The sequence below is a fragment of the Numida meleagris genome, chromosome 3 (genome assembly GCF_002078875.1).
Source record: "Numida meleagris isolate 19003 breed g44 Domestic line chromosome 3, NumMel1.0, whole genome shotgun sequence".
In the NCBI taxonomy this organism is placed as follows: Eukaryota; Metazoa; Chordata; class Aves; order Galliformes; family Numididae; genus Numida; species Numida meleagris.
This window is the reverse complement of record NC_034411.1, coordinates 14,222,133-14,245,486: the sequence shown is the minus strand read 5'-3', so window position 1 is coordinate 14,245,486 and position 23,354 is coordinate 14,222,133. Positions and strand designations below refer to the sequence as shown.

The 23,354-nt window shown below is 42.6% G+C and overlaps 1 protein-coding gene across 4 annotated transcripts in view; it reads left to right on the top strand.

The window, feature by feature from the left end:
• The window catches only part of PLCB1 (phospholipase C beta 1), a 389,735-nt gene continuing 367,462 nt past the window's right edge, over positions 1,082-23,354 (top strand). For all 4 annotated transcript variants that reach the window (XM_021392475.1, XM_021392477.1, XM_021392478.1 and 1 more), the window contains exons 1-2: positions 1,082-1,501; positions 11,973-12,050. In XM_021392475.1, the coding sequence (XP_021248150.1) occupies positions 1,403-1,501; positions 11,973-12,050 (177 nt within the window). In that variant the 5' untranslated portion in view covers positions 1,082-1,402. The remainder of the gene's footprint in view (positions 1,502-11,972; positions 12,051-23,354) is intronic.

Below are 23,354 nucleotides of genomic sequence, written 5' to 3'. Positions count from 1 at the left end.
TGGAGCACGTATGACTTTGTTCTTCAGAAATCTTTCCTTAAAAACATTGGATTTAGGATTTTGGTAGGTGAAAGGAAATTTTGCCATTGTTGTCTTTTGTGTGCAGCGTAACTAAACTGAATTAAGGAATTATGAAGAAGCTGCTTCATTCTGGGAGAGCAGAAAGCTTTGGGAAAGCAGTTTCACGAAAGACATGATGGAAATTGTATGCAACATTTTCTTTAAGAGTCTTTCCTCTTTCGCTGCCCCATTCATCACTTCGCAGTCTAAGTACTGTCCTGCCATTACGCTTTTTCTTCTGGGAAAGCGTGCCGTGACTGTTCCTTAAAATAGTGCCCAGCTTCCTCTGTGCTCACACCTTCTGGAGCCTGGTTTTGGCAGGAGGTACCACTCGTCCATCTCTCCTGTCGGTAGGAAAAACGATAGAGACACTCACCTTTGGTCTCTTGTCAGGCACGCTGGGACGTTAGCAGGGATCCACGGCTGCCTCTCCACGAGTGGCTTTCTTCCCTGCGCTGCCACGCGTCTCCCTGTCGCCCTTCTGCGAGGCCGGTGCCTTTATGTCAACTCCTCCGGACTCGGGGCCAAGGGTTGACCGTGTGCCACTCCCCCAGTGCACTTCGAGGAAGGCAGCTGCCGGGCGCTGGAGGCCAGGGACCGTCCCGCCCCACGGAGCTGCCCCGCGGCAGCCCGCGCCGAGGCCCGTCCCTCCCTCCGGCCACACGCTCCCCCGCGGGCCGCCCCGGGATCGGAGCCAGCCTAGGCCTCGGCCCGGGGCGCAGGCCCGGGCACTGCCAGGCGGAGGGCAGCTGCCGCCCGCTGTATCCCGGGGGCCGGCCGGCCTGCGCTCCGCGGGGCGGCACGGCTCGGCCGGGCGGCCCCACTGAGAGCAGCCCGAGGCCGGCACGGACGTCCCGCTGCGCCCCCCGACCCGGCCCGGCCCCGCGGCGGGTCCCGCGGCGGCGCCGCTCCCTCCTCGCCGCGGCCGGCAGGTGGCGCCGCAGCGCTGCCGGCGCGGCGCGCTGACCTCGCGCGGGGGAACCTCGGGGGCCGAGCTAGGCGGAGGAGGGGCGGGCGGGGAGCGGGCAGCGCCGCTCGCGCCGTGCCCTGCCTGCGCGTGTGAGAGCGGGCGGGCGTGTGCGTGGCGGCGACCGGCGGTATATAGGGGATGTGCCGCCGCATGGTTCGCCCTGGCCGCCGCCGTGCCGGGTCCCTCCTCGGGCGCTAGTGAAGCCTCTCCTTCTCCGGCTCGGCAGCCGCTCCTCTGCCCGCGCCAGGCGCGCCGCGCGCGGCTCCCGGCCTCCCTCCCAGGGCTGTTTCCGGCGCCCCGCCGTCCCTCCCGAGGCGGCCGCCGACTCTCGCGGCTTCTCCGCTCCGGGGCGAGCGCGTAAATGCGGTGCAGATGGCCGGGGCACAGCCAGGGGTGCACGCTTTGCAGCTCAAGCCCGTCTGCGTCTCCGACACGCTGAAGAAAGGCATCAAATTCGTCAAGTGGGACGATGTGAGTAGCTTCGCCGCTCGGGCTGAGCGGCCCCGGGCACGGCGCGGGTCCGTAGCGGGCACGGCGTGGGGCGGGCGGGAGGGAGGCTCTGGCTCCTACGGGCCGGTGGACGGCCCGGCCGGGCCGCCCCACGGGCACCGTGCCCGCTGAGCGGGGCAGGTAGAGGTGGCGGGAGCTAGCAGCCGCTCGGCACGGCCGGGGCTCTTGGCCGGGCGGGCCGTCGCCTCGCGGGGTCCGTGCCGCACCGGGGGGCGCTGCTGAAGCGGCAGCCTCGTGCGCCCAAACTTTCTCCGAAGATTGAAGTCTGTTCTGCGCTCGCGTCCCCTGGCCGGTGCGAGTGGTGCTCGAGCTGGCTCCTTTTGTGAGCGTCCTCCTCGCTTTCCTTGTTTTATTCTGCACGTTTCCTTCTCTGTGGCTGTAACGTGGTTGTTTCAACCTGTTCTCTCTCTTTCTGCCTTTCCCGTTGCCTTCCCTGGCCTGGTGGTGTTGCCCAACTCTGGGCGCGCTATCCCTCAGGTCGAGTACTCCTGCCCCTCTCCTTCCTTGGTTATCTGGGACACGAGATCTGCCTCAAAATCGCACCTGCTTTCCCCTTGCTGCTTCCTGTCACTTTTCATTTGCATTGCTTCACGTAGAGAGCGTGGTTGTTGCTTTCCCTTCAGTTGGGCAGCTGTTCTGCCTTCCTTTGCAGGCTATGCTTGGGACGCTTTCAGAGAAAGGGAGCCCTTCTCTGGTCAGCTTTCTTTTTGTCAGACCATGAAAGTAAGAACCTTCTGTAGTGAAAAAGGAAGATAGAAAGGATGGGTCCTTTGCTGGCTTTGCTCTTGCAGTACTGTGCCTCCAATATGAGGTTGGGTGTTTGTGTCCCAGTTGTGCGAGGAGTGCATGCCCAAAAGTCTGCCTGTGATGGGTACATAGAAACAGAGCGGCACAGTGAGGAGGAGGAGCAGATGGGAAGGCAGACTGGCAACATTCACTGGACAGTTTGAATGTTGTGAGAATTGTTGAGGTTAACTTGAGGGATGTAACACAGCTTTCACATATTAACAGCAACTGGAGGGACAACAGAGAAGGAGAGAGAAGGAGCAGTGCGTGTGTCTGATGACTGTTCTTGTTCTGCTATGTATTGCGGTTTTGCCATTGCTCTCAGCCTGTCCGGCAGCCAAATGTGTGAGCCTGACCTCTATAAACCTGTGACAAATGCTTTCAAGGAAGGAAAGAACATCAAAGAAGTGAACAAATAGTAGAGTGGAATTTTATTTACAAGAAAAGGCTGATACCTTTCTAATAAACTCAGCAATCTGACCTTGTCCATGGTAATAAACAGTGCTTTGAAACAGGTTATGATTGTTCAGAAGATAGATGGAACTAAGCTTGAATGACTTATCTGATAGTCAGAAAGATAGAACGTCTTCCTTTAGTCTGTTTTTTTTTTTTTCATTAATACATAGGCAAAATAACCTCAGCCTTTGCCATTGTAGTTGCTTTATTTTTGGTAAGCTACCAAGATGTTTACACAGATAAATGTGGAGGTCAAGCGAATGGTAATTTATGTCTCCAGACTGGGACACTGAGCAATTAGGCAACAGTTGAAATTATTTGCCTGCAATTTCCAGAGCATCATACTGCACATATGGAATAGCCACGGAATGTCCACTGAGCATGGAGAGCACCTCCTTCAAATTCTGTATGCTATAGGCTGAATGGGAGAGGATCTGCAATTTTGAATGTCAATGTTACAGTAATAAAATGGGGCTAAAATTGTGCCAAGAAGTGTACCATTCAGCTTAAAGGTGATACTGAGTGTCACATGAATATTACCTAGGATGTGTTACTGAGGGAGTTCTGTTCCGTTGAGGGAGTGCTTTTATCATCTAATTCAGGGCGCTTGTGGAAATTGATGTGTATTGAGCCACACCTGTGTGATGCAGAATACTTGCATTAACTCATTGTTGACCATGTACTGTGTGTATACGTATGCAAGTCCCCTCCCAGTCCTCTTATGTTTTGCTCATGGTGTTTTTTTCTCAGCAGTGAAAGCATCACAAAATCAGACTTCAAGGGAAATTAATCTCCTTTGGCGTTCTGGCTGTAAGGTCTTTAGACCAATGCACATCTAGTGAATTTGAAAAGTGTTTGTCATTGAGTAGCCAGTAACTACTTCAGAGTATTTGTTTTCTATCAGTTGAATCTGCTTATAGAATTCTAAATAAGGATGTTCATTAATCTGAACTTCTGTGGTCTGTTGTGCAAGTACACATGCACCAATCTCTGAGTGAAACAACAGCCTGGAATGAGAAATAGTAGACTACAAAATGTAGCAGTGAAATGGAACTGACCATAATGAGTGCTTTGGGTATGCTGTGCTCACAGGGCTGTACAGAAAAGCTGGGCTCACGTACTGGTGTTTATTGCTCACCATTTTGTATTTGCGGCTTCAAAGAATGAATGGGAGTCCAATCCTTCTGCATTTCTGTTGTTGGCATACCCTTTTAGTACACTTTCTTGCTGTCTTGTTTTGCAGATGGCTCTATTGATTTTTCTTCACTTCTCATAAAGCAGAGGAGTTTTTTGTCCATTCCTATGACTTGTACCAAGTTTCAGCCCAGAGCAAAATTTTTTCAGCTGATATAAATTAAACCCCTGAAAAATAGTGCTTTTAAAAATGAGAATGCAGAAAGAATTTTAACCAGGGCATGAGAGGCGTGTAAGGAATTTCTTGGTGTATAGAGTAATAGTTGTTAAAGAATGCGTTTGGTAGCTTTTGGAAGGGTGCTATGCAGAATGCATCTGAGAAAAGCAGCAGTGGTTCAGACTTGAAACAGATCCACCCATGGACACCCCATCATGAGGTTGTGGTAGCTCTGTGCCTAATTGGTAACTCTGAGGCTGCTGGTACACAGCTGTGGTTCTGATGTTGTTACATGAGTGTCCTCTCTGAGGGAAGAGCAGGGAAGCGTGCTACACACTGTATGGGAGCATCCAGTGTCTGCGTCTCCCCTTTCCCCCTCGCCCCCAAGCACAAAGGTAGTCCAAGTGGGAAGAGAAAAGCCTGATCTGAGCTTTGCTAAGATCCTGGCAGAGGAGAGGAAGAGGTTACGTCAGCCTTCCAAGGTTAAATACAGGCAGGTGGAAGGCAGGCAGTTGAGGAACCTTGACATTCCATTTCCTCTTCAGACCATTTTCAGTTTCTGAATTGTAAAAACATCAGAGACAATTAAAAAGTTTTGGCTTTGCAATTCAAGTCACATTTTTGTGCACTGGCACTGCTTATAATATCACTTACATTCAGCCATGTAATACCCTCTAGATTCTTTACAAATTCAATTTTGGATCAGAATGTAAAGCACTAAAATCCAGCTGATGACTGTTATTCTATTATTTTGCTTTTCCTCACAGTATTTCTCTTTTAATCTATAACAGTCTTATAGTCAAGAAAACACATTTTGGAGTTATTGTTCTTGATATCTGGATTGGATTCACAAGGTAATGTAGAGAAATAGCTGAAGTTTGAATGAGTGAAAGACAAAAGTGACTGGCTTCATAGGGCTTTTTGGGGATGCATGCGAGTGCGTGTCTGGCTTATGGTACCAGTTTGCCAAGCTTCTTCGAATTGTGTTTCTTCATGCTGCCTTCTTTTGGGATTTTATAACCACTTCTCCTTTACTACCATAAAGAGACAGTGGATTTCTTAAGTATTGGTCTGGTGTTTAAACAGATGTGCTCTGCTGATCATAGAGGGAAGCAACAACTATGAGAGAGGGGGAAGGCTCGAGGAAGAGCTGGCTTGATTCGTTCAGCTGTAGTGAAACCAAGGGTTGTAATAGCTGTTACTGATGAGTTTTAAAACAGTTTAAAATGAATAAATAAAAAAGCTGCCATTAAGTCTATGGGTGAAGCTTTCCTGTAGGTGGTTGAGTTTAATGTAGATATGTTGCTAGCTGAGGAGATCGGTGAAACCCAAGTACAAAAGACTTCTTCAGCACTGATCTGAATGAAGCCTGGAGGGGCTCAGACCTGCCTTGGCTGTGTCATCTTTTTGTGGTGGGAATAAGATGGATGTAACTGAGTTAACAAAGAGCTCAGCGGCACAGTTGAAGTGAAGTTTTCTAAATGCAGTAATTGGCATACTGAAGCAAGTTAATATGATGGTGTATATTCAAAAATAGGTTTGTTTTCAGCTCTTGCTTAAAGGCTTTCTTATCTTCCCTGGTGATAATATGTACTTTACATAAAGAATTTGACTGGTTTCTCTGTGGCTTATGCTATTTACTTTTAATTGCAAGTTAACTATTACAGTAAGGTAATGTAAAGCTACCTAAATTGAGGGATGTGATTCCCTTTTTTTAAAGGAAATCTTTAGTTACTGAAACAAACTTACTGATCAGTAGTATTGGTTAGTGGCTGCAACAGCAGCTGTACCAGTGAGAAGCAAAAATGAGCCCAGCTCTTCTAAGTTCTATTTTAATACCTTATTTCTCTTAGAGCACTTCATTGTCTTTACAAATGTTGAGTTCAGATGATGAGTGCTATGTGGCATTGTCTGGTTTTATTTGTTTGGAATCTCTTGAAGAACATTATCTGGGATGTGGGATACATTTACTTGGAAGTTTAAAGGAGATGTAACGTCCAAGTGTCGTTGTTATGGATAAGCTGAGAACAAACAGCAAAAAGAAGACCAGAAATTTTCAGAAGGACTTGAAGATGTTGATGCTCATATAGCTTTTTTTTTTTTTCCCCCTCTGTATTTTTTAAACTCAGCACAAGTCTTTCTCTGCAGTATATTACAGAGACTGTGAAAAATAAGCAACCATTGTTCTCTGTATTTAAAACTAAAACAATAAACTGAGAACAGTTTATTTTTTCTGAATGTTTTCAGCCTGGAGGGGAGAAGTTAGTCAAACACTTCAGATTTTTCATTGGTTTTCCGTTCTTTGTTGATCATCTTCATGTAGTAAACAAGTACTGCGTCTGTGCTATCTAAAATATTTAACCTGAACGAATAGAAGTTGTGGTTTGGGTTGTTTGCAACATGGGTAATTATCGGATTGTTTAAAATTCCTTAATATTAAACATTTCATAAAGAGGAAAGCATGTATCCTGCAGATTGAATAGATGTGTACCACAAAAGACCTGTAGAAGCCTTCACGTGGTTTAGGCTGCAGATAATATCTGTTATTGTAGAGTCTGAGCATTTGGAGAGTTGCTAAATATTAAGGAAAGTGAAAATTGGAACACAGCTCTTGTAAGTAAATGTGAATTCTATGTGAAATGGAAGTTAACAGTGAATTGAAGTTGTCTACTGTATGCATGCTGTATGTATTCTTGACTTGAATGTTTGAGTGCTTCAAACTATTTCACCGCAGCCTTTTTTAGTAAAAAAAAAAAAATCATTGTGGAGTCTTTTATGTGTTATAAAGTAAATGCTTCATAAGCACCTCTTAATCTATTTTCACAAGAACCATTAGATGACAAAATGTGTTCCCAATTGTACTGCTTTAGGTTAAAAAAAAAAGATCAACATTAAAAACTACTAATTTTTAATTTGTGATTAGATACCTTGGACCTAATTTTCAGACTGCATCATATCATGCAGTCAGATGTTCAGAATGACTCCCCAGTGAGTTCAGATGAATTTGGGCTCAGCATCTCTATAACTTAGATAATGAAATGTGGATGTTCAATTCTGGTTTTCCCTCAAATCAGAATACAGCATTTATGCCTATGGACAGTTTGGTTTAAATTACTTGCTCATCATCACATAAGAGCTGTCTGGCAGAGATAATATCATCCCAGTTGGCATTTGGCTACGTACCTTTCTTTATTCCTTTCTTCTTGACTGCATAATTTTTAACACCTACAACAAATAAGGACAAATGGAAACTACATGAAATAAGGCTGTAATTAGCCCAAGACCATGGACACCTTGAGAAAGGAGGCAGGGGTTGTCTGCTTCTAAGAAACAAATCCTGCTTGAGGTAGCTTTTTTAAAATTGCAGGAAGTTAGTCTTAATTACCAGAGTGCTGGCTCCTGTCATGCCGTGCCATCAGCACAGTTGCTCCAGGGTTTAACCACTCTAATGGTGAAGATTATTTCCCTATGTGTCCCTGTTAAGCAAGTGGGATTTCAATTTACAAGCCGTGACATTCACTTTTAGTCCTGTGTCCAGTCCTACTTTGTAACTGCATTCCATTTTTGATTTCCTGTCCTGCTTCCAACCTCCAGCTCTCGTTTCACCTTCTCCAGCTTTCTGTTTTAGCAGGCCGTTCCTTTACGACGTAACCAGGGAGTAGGCAGTTTCTCCCTCCCTTGTTGGAAGTTCAGCTGTCAGACTGAAGAAGGAAATTGTTGGGGTTAATAAGGCAGTGCTGTGAGCCCCATCTGTAGTAAGAGCTGATCATAAAAGTTGCTTGCTTTTCTTTTAAAGATCTGTTGATACGGATTTTGACTAAAGTGTTTATAGGGAACATTATCAGTATCTGCATGGTTTATTGAAACAGACTCATCTGATTTGTGATTGCACAGTTGAGAAGATACACGCAGCATTTCATTTCCTTGTAAACCACTTGTAGGATCCATTAGAAACTTATCATTTATGATGGGATTGATTCAATATTTGCATCACAGGTATGCCATTGACATTCTCTGAGCATTTTAACACTGATTTGTGCTTGGCATAAAACCTGGTGGCAATAGTATGTACATCTGCCTTAGTAAATAATGAATGAAGTACAGAGAGTTGGTGGTTGGTACTATTAAAGTGGAGGTGGCACTTTTTGCTCACTGATGTTGGGTGTGGCTTAGGTTTACACCTGAAATTAGACCTTAATTAGCTGGTTGCTGCACATTTGCACATTGATCTCTTATGCCCATGTTCTACAATGCTTAGGAGGTAGGTATCCTGAGTTCTCTGTCATTTTGAAACCTCTTTGTTTAAAAGTATAAAATAAAGAATATTACTGTTGCAGGATATGAAGCTGTGCAGTCAGTTAAGGAGGCAACTGAACAGAAATAGTATAGAACAAACCACATTACTTATTTGAGGCTGTGAAGTTGGCAGAGAACTGGCCCAAAGTTTCAAAAAAAAAAAGTTAGGAGGTCAATATAAATACTCATTTAAAAAATTGCTCACTTGAATTCAGGCTAGCGCAGTATGCAGCACAGTGAGACTGTCAGGATAGGACCACTGGAAATCTTTCTGTTTAAGGAATTTGCAGTGCCAGTCAGCCAGAAATCAAGCCCCTGCTTGGTAGAAGCACATGTGGGTGGCATTTAAAAAAAAAAAAAAAAGAACAAAAAAAACCTGAGAACTTGCAGTCATTTTCACTGACTGCAGTGCTCTGGTTTTTCTCTTCTCTGTCTGATCACATTTGATTCTTGCCTTAGTTACCTTCTTCTTTCCTTATATACTTGCAGATGTCACAAGAATCAGGAGATGTACAACACTACTTTTTTTCCCCCTGTTTTGTTTTCATGTTCTGGATCTGAATGGGTTAGGGAAGAAATTGACTTCTGCTCCTTATCTGTTTGTCCTTCAAGGCATTCCTCCTCAACCCGCTGTTTTTTACAGCTTGAGAGGATGAAGGGCTGAGAGGTAGTGCAGATCACTTGTCCTGTCTGTTACCCTCACCTGAAGAGTTGTATATGTTTGGTAACTGTTCAGGGGAGTGATGAGATAGGTCAGCTCTTCGGGTGGGATAATAAAATGAATAGACTCCAGGATGCAGGTGTGTCTTCTGGTAACAAATGGCATTTCTTTCCAGATAGTAGAATGTTTTTGTAAAGAAACGTACCAAATAACTGTCATCTGAAATAAGTTTCTAATTCAAAACCTTGAAGCACTCTTTGTCTTGAGTGTGAAGTATGTAAAGTTTTTTATTTTCAGTGTACCTTTTTGATCGTTGCCCAGCTTTGCCATCCCTGGTTGCAGAGCAACATAAAAGCCACAGACCTCTTCCAGGTGACTAAGTTTGCTGTGTTCATGTGGAGCAGGCGGCACAACTTGCAGGCCTGACTCGAGGGGCTTATTTCCATTCTGTTCCCAGAACTCAGTAGTCCGGCTCCTAGTGGCAGGGACTTCAGAAGTCTTAGCAGTTATCTTTTAGAAGATGTAAAGCATTCTGCACATGACTTTTATTGCTGCTGTTAACTGTGTGGAAGGCTTCCTAAGACTTAAGTACACAGAGTCACATGTACAAAGTTATTCTCTGATCCTGTGTTTGTGTAGTGTGACGGAGTGAGGTTCTTGTGTTCATCTGTGTGTTAATTATGTCCTGCTTAATGTCAGAGTAGTGTAGTTAATTTAGAAAACAGACGTAATGTATGGCTGCTTTTCTATAGTTGCTTTTAATATTAAATCTTTCTGGAGCATGGTGGATCTTAAATTAACTCAGCATTATCCTTATCATGATGGGGCTTCCTTTATGTCACCTCAAAGATACTTAGCTCTTCCCGCAGTCTCCACTTTTTTGAGTCTGATTATAGTTGAAACCTTACAGCCCACATCTAGGAAAGTATTACTTTGACAGCTATATGTCATCAGCACAGACAAATCCAAACAGCTTTGGGGCTGAAGCAGCTGATTTGAAACGATAAACCACCACAGCTGATTAATCTTAGACATAATCTCTTCATGCCTGTCTGTTTCCCATTGCTTCTGTCTCCCCTGGGTGTATATGTCTTGTGACATTGCAGAAGGACGCTTGTAGTCTTATTCTTTCCTTATTTTACATAGTTATGCATAGACTGCGTGGAACATGAAGCAGGAAATATGAAATAGGGTGAAAAGGGAGAGTTATCTCAGAACAGCATCAGTGGTGCTGTGTGCACAGCCTTGATCCCATCTGGGACGAGGCCCACAGCACCGCCTGGGACAGCTGCACTTGTTCCCGGCCTCTGAAAGCTCAAGTGGAGCCATGTGGGGTATTGCTGTGCTGGGGCACAGTTAATCCCCAGTCTAGATCTTCCAGTAACAAAGAGGATTTGCGCACTCACTTAGAAGTTTGAATTTACATTTCTTCCTGGTGTAGAGTTTGCTTTCTGTTTGTATTTCTCTTATGCTGAGAAAAAAACTCTACTTCTCTGTTTCATGAATGCCCGTTATTGGGAGTTTGTTACTCCGTCACAAAGGACTGTACTGATAGCATAATATAGAAAAGTTGTCTTTCTGCCTCAGAAATGACTTTTAATATATTAGTCTTTGTTTATGGTACTGCCACCTCCAACAATTTTATTTGAGCTTAAAGTGCTCCTCCCCCCCCCCCCCCCCCCGGTAAACAACACCAACAAACTCCACTGCTACTACAAAAACAAACAAAAACAAACCCACAAAAAACCTCCATTATTAAATACATTTGATTTTGATCTGAATGTGTTAGAGCTTGTTTTTTGTTTTTCTCAAAGGAATTTAGGCTGACCTCACATAATGCTGCTTTGGAAGTAGGTGGATGCTAAAGCTGTAAAATACCTGTAATGCTTCAACAGAAACATGCATCCGTTTGAGGAGGTATTTAGTCAGGTTTCCTGTGGAGATAAGGCATAAGCTGTTTTTCACTGCCCATCTTCCTCCTCTTTTGTGCGCGCTCTCCATAACTTTCTAGTTGAATGTAGCAAAAAGGTAGGGATCTCAAGACTACAGCGTTTTTACAGATGTCATGAAAAATGGTAGAGGAGGGATAGCAGGAATCCTGTTAGGACCAGGCTACACAGATTTCAATTATTGTTAGGCATCAGGGAATCCCAGTGGGTGAGAGATGTAATGAGCACCCACATGTGGGAAAGGCTTCAGTTCGAGCCTGTGTCTCCTGGGCCAGGTGCCAGTCAGAAGACATGTATGTAGAAAACCAGGTCTCCTTAATGTTAGCATTTACAAAGGCGCTTGTTTTCAGATGACCCAAACTATGTATCTTACCATAGCAAACAGGTTTTTAGTTGATCTGGGGGAAGTATATGTATACTTCCATTACTAAAACCATCAGAGTAGGATTGTTGTGGTGTTTTTTTTGTTTTAAATACAGTAATTGATGGAAGTCTTACTGTAGTGTAGTAGATACTATTTTGGGTTTTCTAGGCAAATTCAGACTTTAGATGTTAAATAAAGCTTGTAGGCATTTAGCTTTGTCTATATATAGAACTTAATTTGGATTCAGATCAGACTTCTGATAACTATAGTACTTTATTATATGGACTCTAGTTTGACAGTATGTTACGCCTGTTTAACTCCATTTATAGCTTTTCTGGAATAACTCCATGTGTTGATAGGTTTGGAGTTGCTTAGTGCTGTCTCCTAACTAATGGAAATACATTATATCAGGAAAATGGAAATTAGGCAGGTGATACTAAATCTTCTAGTGACATCTTGCAAGGGATACCTTCAGGGTAGTATTGTAATTCATTAACGTGGGTGGCAAAGTTGCTAGTGCATAATTACGTGTTCTGTGTGCTGACGTGTTATTTATTTTTTTCATCTAGGACTCAACTGTTGTGACTCCAATTATACTCAAAACAGATCCACAGGGATTTTTCTTTTACTGGACAGATCAAAATAAGGTAAGAGGGAAAGATTCCTATTCCAGAATGGTTGTTTCTGTTTCCATTGGTGTGATGGGCAGGAGTTAGGAGGTTTTGCATGCCAGTTCTGACATAGGCTGATGCAATGCTTGTCTACTATGTTCCTTTGCTCTTCTGGGGAGCAAATATAAACAGCCCTGTGGCCCATCCCTAGCGCATAAAACATGGAGATAAGAGTGAAAATCTGGAGTTCTGCTGTACACTGGTCATATGCAGTCGTGTTAATGGTCTGATGGCCAATGAGATGTAAATTTTTTTTTAGTTTACAGGCAAGGATCAATTTAGCACGCTGTTTCATTTCATAGTTGTGATTTCTGTTTTGCCTTCCATACACTGAGGATGATGGCTGTGGTGCATGACAGCCTTGGAATACCCAAAGGCCAGAGCTCCCTTTGAATTCTTCCTCGTGCTATGCTGCTCCCTGGCCATGCCTGCTAGGACATGTCACTAAATTCTTACTAATCCTCACTGGACTGGACACTTACTTTCTTTTAAAAACATTCCAGCTTGCTTAGATCACTATTATGGCTGTGGAGCTGTTGGGAAGATCATGGCTTGATTCATCTGTTTTACTCCACTTTCACATTTGTGTCACTCCTTGAAATCAGCACTGTTGCACTTCCATTTGTTGGAGACTGTGGAGCAGCAGCAGGGTTAAAGCATCGGTACCCCCACTAATTGGATGCAGTTTGTTTCGTAAAGCTTATGAAACATATAATGTCAAATTACTGTTGCAATTGTTAGAGCAAAATGCTGTATGACAACTTGAAACAAAATAAGTTTTCTACAGATTCAAGTACTTATAAAGTCCTTGTACCGGTTGCCTGTTGAAAACCTGGTGGTGTTGGAGCTTTGGACTTGAAGTATATGCCAAGATGACTAAACACATACTTGTGCTATTCTTCCGATGGAAACTCATTTTTTTCATTGTGTAGCTGTTTTTCATAAGTTCTTGCTGATTTTATGTTTAGATACCAATGCATAAATTACTTGAGGAGATAGCAAACATTGAATGTGCAGACTGTACAGTCAGTTTACTGTTACATTAGATCATACTTATTTTCCTATGTTTGATTTTTAGAGGAGATGGAGCACAGTTTTGATTCAGTGTGTTTGGAAGTCATATTGTGGAGTTGCAGTAAAAATCTCGCCTCACTTTGTCCTTGTACAAGGTGGTGCTGGTTAATAGCATGTTCATGCATTGACAGTCCAGTGTTGTGAAATTACTGTCCAAAGATGGAAAGTGGATTCCCAAAGAAGCTGAAGGATATGACTGATTTATACCAACCCGGTAGCTGTACCAAAACACAGCATAGTCTGCTGATTTGTTCCTTCCCTTGCATAAACTAATTTTTAAGTTGAAAAATAATGGCAAACTTTGTAATAATAAATGGAAAACCAGAATTGATTGGAGAGTTTATTTAACTTTTAATATATTTGGCACTGAGACCTACTTCAGTTTCCTACTGTTGTCTGTAAAAACAATGTCTTGAAGCAATTTTGTGAAGAATAGCTATTTATAGAATTGTTGTTCTCATATTCATGAAAAAATGTATTTATAATGCCCAGAGCATTTTTTAAAAGGTTGGGTATTTATACAAGAGACGTTAAGTGTCAGTTTGATTTTTAATCTTGCAAATCAAGTCTCTGCGAAGGGCGACAAAAGGGATTTTTCTGGTTAATAATTCATGACAAGTAGGTAAAGCTCATTTCTACACCCCATTATAACAGCATCTAGTTAAAGAGTAAATATTTCTAGTGGGGTGCTGACACTGCAAGGACTGGGAAGGAAATGCTACTTTCTGCTGTTGCAGAAAACGGCTGGATTTATTGTGTAATTACAAATATATTTAAAAATGAGATTGTATGGGAAATTCTCTTCATTTCCTTCTTTGTGTAAGTGGTGATCCTGTGATGACAGTGGAACAACTTGAAGAAATAGTATCAGAAGAACAGAGCCTCTCTGTGATTGCTTTCCCTGTTTTTACCTAGTTATTATTTTTGAAGCAGCTGGCTTTTGTCATAACCAGGCCTGTTGCTTTCTGAATATGGATGGATTGGTCTTGAATCAACATAGAGATGAACTGTGAGAAGAGTGCTTGTGAGCATATATCGTCTGATGCATTTTCCTGGGCAATCACTGCATATGGATGGGGAGATGAGGCATAAGTGGCAGTTGTCTTTCCAGCCATTTCGTTGTCCTGTTTACCAGACACTCAACAAAATAGTAAATTACTGCCTGAACAGTGATGTGGCTTTTAAATTGGAGATCTAGCTCCATTGGCTCCTGTTGCTTTGTCAGTGAAGTTATCTTAAAACAAACAAGCAAAAAATAGATATAAAATACATAAAAGTTATTCCCCTTGTTAAATATTTATTTAACACTGCTGGTTGTACCTGTGCAACTTCCTCTTAACTTGCTGAGCTGTGTCATGCATGGTTTTCTTGTTTTCTCTCTGCAGAGAAAAAAACAATACATGGTGTCTGGTCTCTAGCATTGTATCCGGAGAGTCCTTTAGACTGATAAGGATATGCATTACTTCTTGTGTATAGGATGAATGTTAGCATTTCCCTTCCTGCATCTGACAGCTTCAGGCAAGGCAAACAGTGAACTACTCAAAATTCCTTCAGTGGAAGATATGCATCCATCTGCCTTGCTTCTTTCCTTCATGGCTATGTATGTTTTGACCATTTGAATATGTTTGAACTGGCAAAGGTGTGTTCTGCCAGGTACCCAGGCCCAGTACAGCTACTTTTGGATATTAACAGGTTTTGTATTAAGTGGCTGGTCCTATTTTTGCATTTAAATAACTTTATCAGCAGAGTAAACAGTAGCCTACAATGCAAATGCATTCTTCTGATCATGTGCCGTTTCTCTTTGATTTTACGTGCTAGGCTCACCTTCACTACCTATCTCAATGTGGTCTCAGCTGCAGTGAAGGTCTGTTAAGAAAGTCCACTGAAGCTCTGATCTTGCAATTTGACAGGAGTGATGCGGTATCCTGCAGTTTGATATGCTCACTGTGTGTTTGCATATCTAAGTATATTTTGCTGTCATCAGTAAAGATAGTACTTCAGAGTAGTGTCATACCTAGCATTTTGCTGTATTTTTCCTGATAATGAGGGAATTAAAAACATTTCATTTTAAACAGATGGTAGGACAATTTCTGATTTAAATTGTAGTTTTCAGTAGTAAGGTCTTTTTTTGATGAAGGTTCTGGAATATATGCTTCACCTGTATGCAGAGTGCTGGCTGATTTTATATTAATTATTCTTTAAAAATGAAAAATTGATGTGATAATCTAGTATCTCTTACATACCTTATTGTTTCAGTAATGCTTCTTGTAACTGTAGGAAAACCAGACAATATTCATTGTGCTGTATTTTTATGACCTGAGTAAAACACATCTCAATTCCTTGCTGCTACTTTGAAAACAGAATGTCACTTCTTTCATTTGTTCTTATTCATGAGTGTTGAAGAAAGATAAATTGAAACTCAACCAGGTGAAGAGAAAGTCTACTAGAGTAAAAATCAGTAATAACAAAAAACATTTCTCAGGAAATGAGAAGATGCTGGAAGTGTTTGGTGTGATTAGGCTGCTAGCACAGCTAGAGAAGGACAGTGATTTCTGTTTATGAGTGTATCGGTGGATGAATAGGCAGAATAGGACCAGAAGTATGTATTTTTGGCCTGTTGATGCAATAATTTTTTTTGCATCCCTTAGCTGGAATTTGTGCTATGCAGTCAGATGGATGTTAGAAGTTACCTATTGACTCTGCTGCTCTGATGTTGTCTTAAAAAAAAAAAAAAGCGAGTAAAATGAGCAAAACATCTAATTCTTTTTGAGGTGGAGCTCTTCAGGTTTTTAAAAGTCAGAGGAAGATGGTGTGATGTGCCCACATCTTCATCCTACTAGCAAGTGTTGCCTTTTTTCAAGTGTGAAGGTAGGTAACCTTGCTGGCATGGCAGCAAGCTGAAAATGTGGAGGGTGGAGGCCTAGTTGCATCCATATGAAATGAGAAGCTGCCTAACAGCGTAGTGAAACTTGACATAGGTACCCACTCTAGGGGAGTTAACAATGATTTCTAGTCTGCCTTCCACAGAAGAGCTGTTGTAATTGGCTGATGTCCTCATTTGTCCAACAGAATTTCTGTTGAGAAACTGCTTTAAGTGCTGATGTGCTTGGTAGGAAGGGATGTGGCTGAAGTTTCCCTCCTTTGGTGGCTGCAGTTAGTGATAGCACCACCAAACCCAATGGTTTAGCAGGAAGGAGTCCCTGCTGCAGAGGAGAAGATACAGAATTAATGGCGCATGCTATTAAGTGTCTTTGAGAGGTGGGATGATGAGTCCACAGTGGTGCAGAAGAACCTGCAGCTGGGCATTTCTCCTAGCTCTGCCTTGCCGAGACAATCAGGTGTGGAATATCTGAAGGCAGAGAGGCTCAACCTGTGCACCTTCTTAATCATGGCAGTGTTAGGGCTTTCAAGGGAATGAGCAGCGTCTCATTTTTTTTTTCCTGACAGGGATAGAGCTGTTTATATGTGTAAGCATCACTGACAAAACTGGTACCAATGTGCTGTAGCTCAGTCACAGAATATGGGCTCCTGAAACTACTGTACCTTGAGCCACCTATTTCTCATTTCATGAGATTGCACAATGTGATTCTGTATATAATAGGAGAAGGATTTTCTGGCCTCAAAGGTCCTTTCTCCTCGTGTATCCTGAGGTGACTGTATCTTTGGGCTTGAAAACCCAATGTGGATGGCTGAGTGAACATGTGAAGTAGAGACCTGGGGCTGTGCCCATATAGGTGGGATTCTGTAGGCAAATACCTGGGCCTTTGCCTGTGTTTTGTGGTCATCTTGGTTGATAAGTTGAGGTGCAATGTTAGGAGCTGCTGTAATGGTGTGAGGAACTTGAGACCCGGAACGTCATTGCTTGAACATGCTACAGATTTTTTAGATAAGAAAATGACAGGCAAATATTAGCATCCAGAGTTGTGTGGCTGTTAAGTTTTTAATGAGAAATGGAAGATAATCTCTTCAAGGATGCATCTGTGTGCTGAGGGACTTGAAGCCTCTAGGCTGGTCAGTGCAGACACTGGAAGGTGAAATCTTACAAGTGAGCTCTTCCTTCACAGAAGTTGCAGGTGCGAAAGAAACAGAATAAAGATCAAATTGGCAATAGATAACCTAACTAATCTGTGAGGTTTTCAGGCTGCGGGCCCTAGCACTGGCTTGAAGAAGTTGAGGGCAAAGCATTCAAAGGTTGAGCTGCTAGTTCTGATTGCAGATGAAGTGGCAGTCCTGGAAAGTTCACTTGCATGCATGTGCTTGCACTCTACTACAGAATTAACTCCTATCATGCAGGGGAATGAGCTTAACAACGATTCCCAGTCACTTGGAAGTTGCAGTTTGTGGTTTTTCACAACTGCTAGAAAAATTAGAATGTGAGTGGAATAGAAGAAGGTGAGGAAACTGTTAGGGGATTGCCATAGGGAAGTGAAATGGAAGGAAATATTTCATGGAGGTCAACTTCCCATCAGACTGATTTTATTTTTAAAAGGAAATATCTCTGCTTTCAAAGCATGGAAATTGTTCAAGGCCCATTAGGGAAATGGTACTACATCAAACACAGAAGATCTCTAATGAGCATTTCCCATAGCTAAATATCTCCTTTATTACTGCAAGGAAGGCAGGAACAGAAAATAAGGCTTGGATTTAATCCACAATATTGATCCAGTTTACAGTTTTTGAAATGAGGAGAATGTGAATAAGGAATGGTGATTCCAGGCAGTCCACAGCCTTCTGAAATCCAAATTTAGGCGTTTTTAAATTCTCAGTACTGAGAACAAGACTAAGACATTTTGTGGTATGCAAGAATATTAGCTTTGCTGTCTTACTGGGAGTGAATTCTGACTTTGCTTTAACAGTGAGATTCCATGTTGTCTTCTGTTCAAATAAGTTGAGAGTAAGGAATTTTTGGCTACAGCTAAAAGTAAATGTTGAACATCTAAAAATATATGTACTGAAACTTGAATATTTGTGCCAGCAGCAGTTGTGATCTGGCTGTTGAAAACGGATTGCAATTTTCAGTTTAAATACTTTGATGAAGAAAACTGGTGGCTAAGTCCACTAGTGTGCATACCCTGAAGTGGCATCTTTAATGGGTATCCATGTCAACCTTTCAAATGCTTTGTGCCTGAAGTAGAAACTTTAGTATGATTCACATCTCCCATAGTTGTAACACCATCTAATGTATCAGTAGATACTTGGCCTTAACAAAGAGCAATGTATGTTATTAGATTCTGGCTGGGAGTCAGAAGGCCTGGTTACCTGTTGGTATGGTTTGCCATAACTTGGCAGTGGGGCTGCTTTGCCTCCTGTTCTGCCACGTGCTGACTTCATCTATTAGAGAAAACCTTTGTTGGTAGGCGAGAGCAGCCAGTTACTGCTCATTCAGCCCGTGGTACGGAGTGGTTCCAACGTACAGCACTGTGCACTTTGCTGTTTCTGATGTTAATGTATGCAGGGCTTGTGGTAAGTGGAAAAACAGTGGTTTGTATAAAGTTATCTTCAGTCTCACTTCTTTTTCTTAATTAAGAAAGTCTCCTGTGTTCATGTCTACAGCTTGTACGTACACTTGGCTGGATTTCTGCAGCGTTAGCTTTGCTGACTGACCTATTATTAGCACAGTTCAAAAAATTGGCTTCTAGGACATGAGCTTGCCTGGTTGCTGGGAGGACAACTGATCTCTTGGAGTGCCTGAAGGATTGCTTCTCTGCTGTAGTGGTGCAAGCTGAGATTCTTCTGCTTCCTCTCCTAGCTGTTTCCCACCCCAACTATGCTTTTGTATTTTTTTTATTCTCAAACACTTTAGGAGATAGTGCACTGAAAATGATGATCTTTAAATAAAATATGTTCTGTCTCTATAAATGTGATCTTCCTCTGTGATCGTATGCACTCCACTAGTAGTCAGTTTTGTGTGATAAATGTGTTTGAAAGGGTTGGTCCCTTATTTTTTTTAAGATTGATAAGTTTGTGAAATACAAGTAATACACGTCCATATAGCTTTCAGTTTTCTACTAATACATGCCTTACTCTCTCTAAGGTTTTTTGCCATTAAAAATGTATACTTGACCTTGCTTTCCTCTCCTGCTTTTGCTTACATCTGCAGTCTTGGTATATTGTACAGCGGCTCTGCACACTTGCAGTTCGTATCACCCAGAGCAGAAGTGACAAAGACTTCAGCCTTGTACTCAGTTGTACAGTGTGCTTTCCTTTTTGTTGTAGAGTTAGTGTATGTGGACGGAAGACCCTCTGTAGAGTCCTTTCTAGAGAACTGTCTTTCAGTCCTATTTTCTTTGCTTTAATGACATCTTTTATTATACATCCCAGTCCTGGGATGGCACACAAACCACCTTGTGCTATAAATCATAAGAGGTTTAGGTTCGCTGTGTATGTCTGGCTGTAACATCTGAGCATTGGTAACTACACAGATGCTGTTTATATATCACCATTCTCCTCCAAATATTCTGCTCAGTTAGAAGGTCTATGAAATCAGTAGGCACCCTCTGCCAGTGGTATGCATGTTATATTGTCTCCTGACTGTGGCCTGGCTTTAGGTTTTTCTGATGTTTTGTGCAGCTGTGTCTCCTTGACAGACAGAGGTTTTGCCACTAAAATCCAGAGTTAGCTCTGGAGGATGTCAGATTCCACCAAAACAGAGGAGACTGTGTCTGTTAGGACACTTTCTCTTCCTGGCTCTGTTTTGTGTACGTGTTCACGTGTATGTGCTATTGGCAGACAAGCTTCCTTCTTCATTTTCTCTGAGATAGGGCTCTTCACCAGAGGGGAAATGACTGTTCATTACTTCTTCTAATGAATCTTTCCATGGAGGTAAGTTTTCCAGTGTATTCTGATTTCTTGACGTCATTGTCCATCTTTCACTTACCAAGAAAAACCAGTAACAGACGTACGTTCTCATCTCAGTTCTGTAGTATGTGACATTGTAGGTCTACTGATGTCGAATCATACCCCTTGCCAGTAGCGCTAGGAGAAAGGAGTAGAGATGATGACAGAAAGGATTTAAGTTTTTGTCTTCATTCATTTAAAAGGAAAAGTGATTTCCAGTGCCTGAATTCCTACTGTGGAGATTGATCTGACTCTGTTAAGACTGGCACACATCTTTATTCAAGGTGTGCTTTGTGTGTGCTGCTTCCACAGAACACTCTTTTTGGTTGAAGAGCACATTTAAATCTTGAATCTCTAGACCATGTAAAACACACTGCTAATCAGTTAGCTCAATAACAGTTTTGTCTTTGAGGTCATGTGTAACAGTGCTATTTCAAGGCTGCTGTTATGTATGAAAAGTGGAATTTTCTCTCTGTGCCATTTACTCAGATCTTGTACCATATGGGGGCTAGGGATGACCAGAGCTTCCTCCCAGTTTCAGGGTAAGTCAGGGTGTGCCTGCTGAGCCTTCTGCGGCTGCAGCCACTGCAGGCACCATGTAACTGGCTGTGTGCTAGCTCACTGCTAGCAGTGCATCCCTGGCAGCTTGGCACTGCGAAGTCTGCCTTAAAATTGGAGAAGCCTGTGAGTTGTTAGCTGATACAGCACAGCTGTGCTGCCAGCTATTTCAAGTACTCCTTATTGAAAGCTAGCTTGCAGCTGACCTAGGTGAATGCTGTCTTGCTGATAACAGTGTGTAGAATAAACTGTGCAAATGCTAACGTATTTGCTTGTACAATATGTCTCACTTAAGAGGACTATGAATAATTTGGACAGGTGATTTACTACCCACAGAGCTGGTTATTTCTGACTGATAAACAGCAGTAAGTGCTGTTTAACAGCAGCAATAATAAAAACATCGATTAGTAGAGTAGCTGCCTGGTACTAAGTGATGCTCAGTGAAACCACTGTTAAACAGTAGCAAAATTCTGCAGGAAGTTTACCTATTATCCTAGCTGCTCTGTGCTTACTCAAGACAGTTGGATGTAAGGCTTTATTTAATAAGAGGTGCCAAAAAGCACAACACAACTGCATGTAAGTTAGGAACTTAGAGAAAAAAGAAAACATAAGAAATTGAGAAACTTAAAATTATTTATCTTTGGCAGTAGCTGGAACTTTGCCTTTCAATTCCCCTAGTTCAGGGCTTTTCTCTTGAAGTTAAATTGTCTTTAGATGTGGATCCACAATGGCATTGTACTAGTGCAGCCTGAAAAGCAATGTGATAGATTTTAACAATAAAATGGCCCACAATTCAGTGAGGTGATTAATAAGTAACTGGTACTTGACAGCAAAGTATAGAATCATAGAATGGCTTGGGTTGAAAAGGACCTCAAAGATCATCAAGTCTCAACCCCCCTGCCAAGTGCAGGGTTGCCAACCACTAGACCAGGCTGCCCAGAGCCACGTCCAGTCTGGCCTTGAATGCCTCCAGGGACGGGGCATCCACAACCTCCCTGGGCAACCTGTTCCAGTGCATCACCACCCTCTGCGTGAAAAACTTCCTCCTAATATCTAACCTAAATCTCCCCTGTCTCAGCTTAAAACCATTCCCCCTTGTCCTATTGCTATCCACCCTCACAAACAATCGATCCCCCTCCTGTTTATACGCTCCCTTCAAGTATTGGAAGGCCACAATGAGGTCTCCCCGGAGCCTTCTCTTCTCCAAACTAAACAAGCCCAGTTCCCTCAACCTTTCCTCATAGGAGAGGTGCTCCAGCCCTCTGATCATCTTGGTGGCCCTCCTCTGCACTCGTTCCAAGAGCTCCACGTCCTTCTTGTGCTGGGGGCCCCAGGCCTGGACACAGTACTCCAGATGGGGCCTCACAAGAGCCGAGTAGAGGGGGACCACGACCTCCCTCTCCCTGCTGACCACTCCTCTAATGCAGCCCAGAACATAGTTGGCCCTCCGGGCTGCCAGCTCACACTGCTGGCTCATGTCCAGCTTCTCATCCACCAAGTAACGTTCTTTAACACTTGTATTTTAAATAATACGCACATATCAGTGCTCTGTGAAAATTGTACTCTCAGGAAATTAGGTTGCTTTCTGTAGGTAAAAAAAAAAAAAGTACATCCCCTCTGCAGTATGTGGTTTTGAGTTAGTTGTAAACTACTTGTATGCAAAATAAGTTGGTTTATTCAAGAGGTATGTTATCTGCAAATACCATAGTCTTAAGATTATCTCAAATCACTTCGCGTTGTACCCTTCTGCAGACATGGGAAGAAAGAAACCTACAGCCATTTCTGCCAGCAAAAGTTGCTGGGAAGAACCTGTTGGAGATGCTGCTGTAATACTATTTGAGCACAGTGATGTCATATATACTCAGTGGATGAGGTGAAGAGCTAGACGCATTAGACATGCATGCAGTGTATTTTAAAATGGGGGAAAATTATCTGAAAAATGGTACTGCTTTGCAGCTGCCGGGGTAGGTTGTCAGCAAACTGACTGCAGATGTAGCTCTCTCGCCGCTGACAACTCACACCAGTATCTTTTGCATATCAGTGTGTTGCATTCTCGCATTTAGGTTCCTGTCTTGCAGACACACGTGTTGAACTTGGATTTGATATCTCTTGAAGTCAAGGAGTACAGAAAGATAAAGAAGGAAGGGGAGCAGTATAGGTCATGGTACAGAAAACTAGAGATCAAGTTAGTTGTTCTGACTTGTGATTGAAATGTCTGTATTGTATGTACTCATTTCCATAGTATGCCTACATTTCACTGACATAAATCCTTCTGGATTCATAGCCAGAAGGAGAGAAGAAAATTATCTACCCTTTTGTAGTTATAATGAGGAGAAAGTTTATTTTAGCCTCTTCAGAGATTCTGTTCCAAAGCAGTTAGTGGAAACAAGATCTCTTAATTCCTTGACAGGGCTTTTGCTCTTGGCTGGGAAGTAACATGAGACATTTCTCATAAGTTGGAGTGAAGCCTTTCTTTTTTTTCTGCTTTTAAATGTCTGACATTTCATATAGAACTTACTGGGACTGAGGCTAAAATTGCATGTGTTTCTTCCTCACTGCTTCTCCAGGCTCAAATTATGTTTTGCTGAGATGATAGAATCTGCATATACCGTTATGTCTTGATATGTATCTGAGTTTCCTGGGCATGTCTCACTTTCTCATGCAAAAATTTTGCCTGTGCAGAGGGATGGCTTTTCCCATTTCTTTGTTTTCTAGATGAGCTCCATAGTGCACGTGCTGTGCAACTCTGATACATCACAGTTATGTTAAAATGGCTCTTCATGGATTGCCTTCAGAGCAGGTTAAGCACAT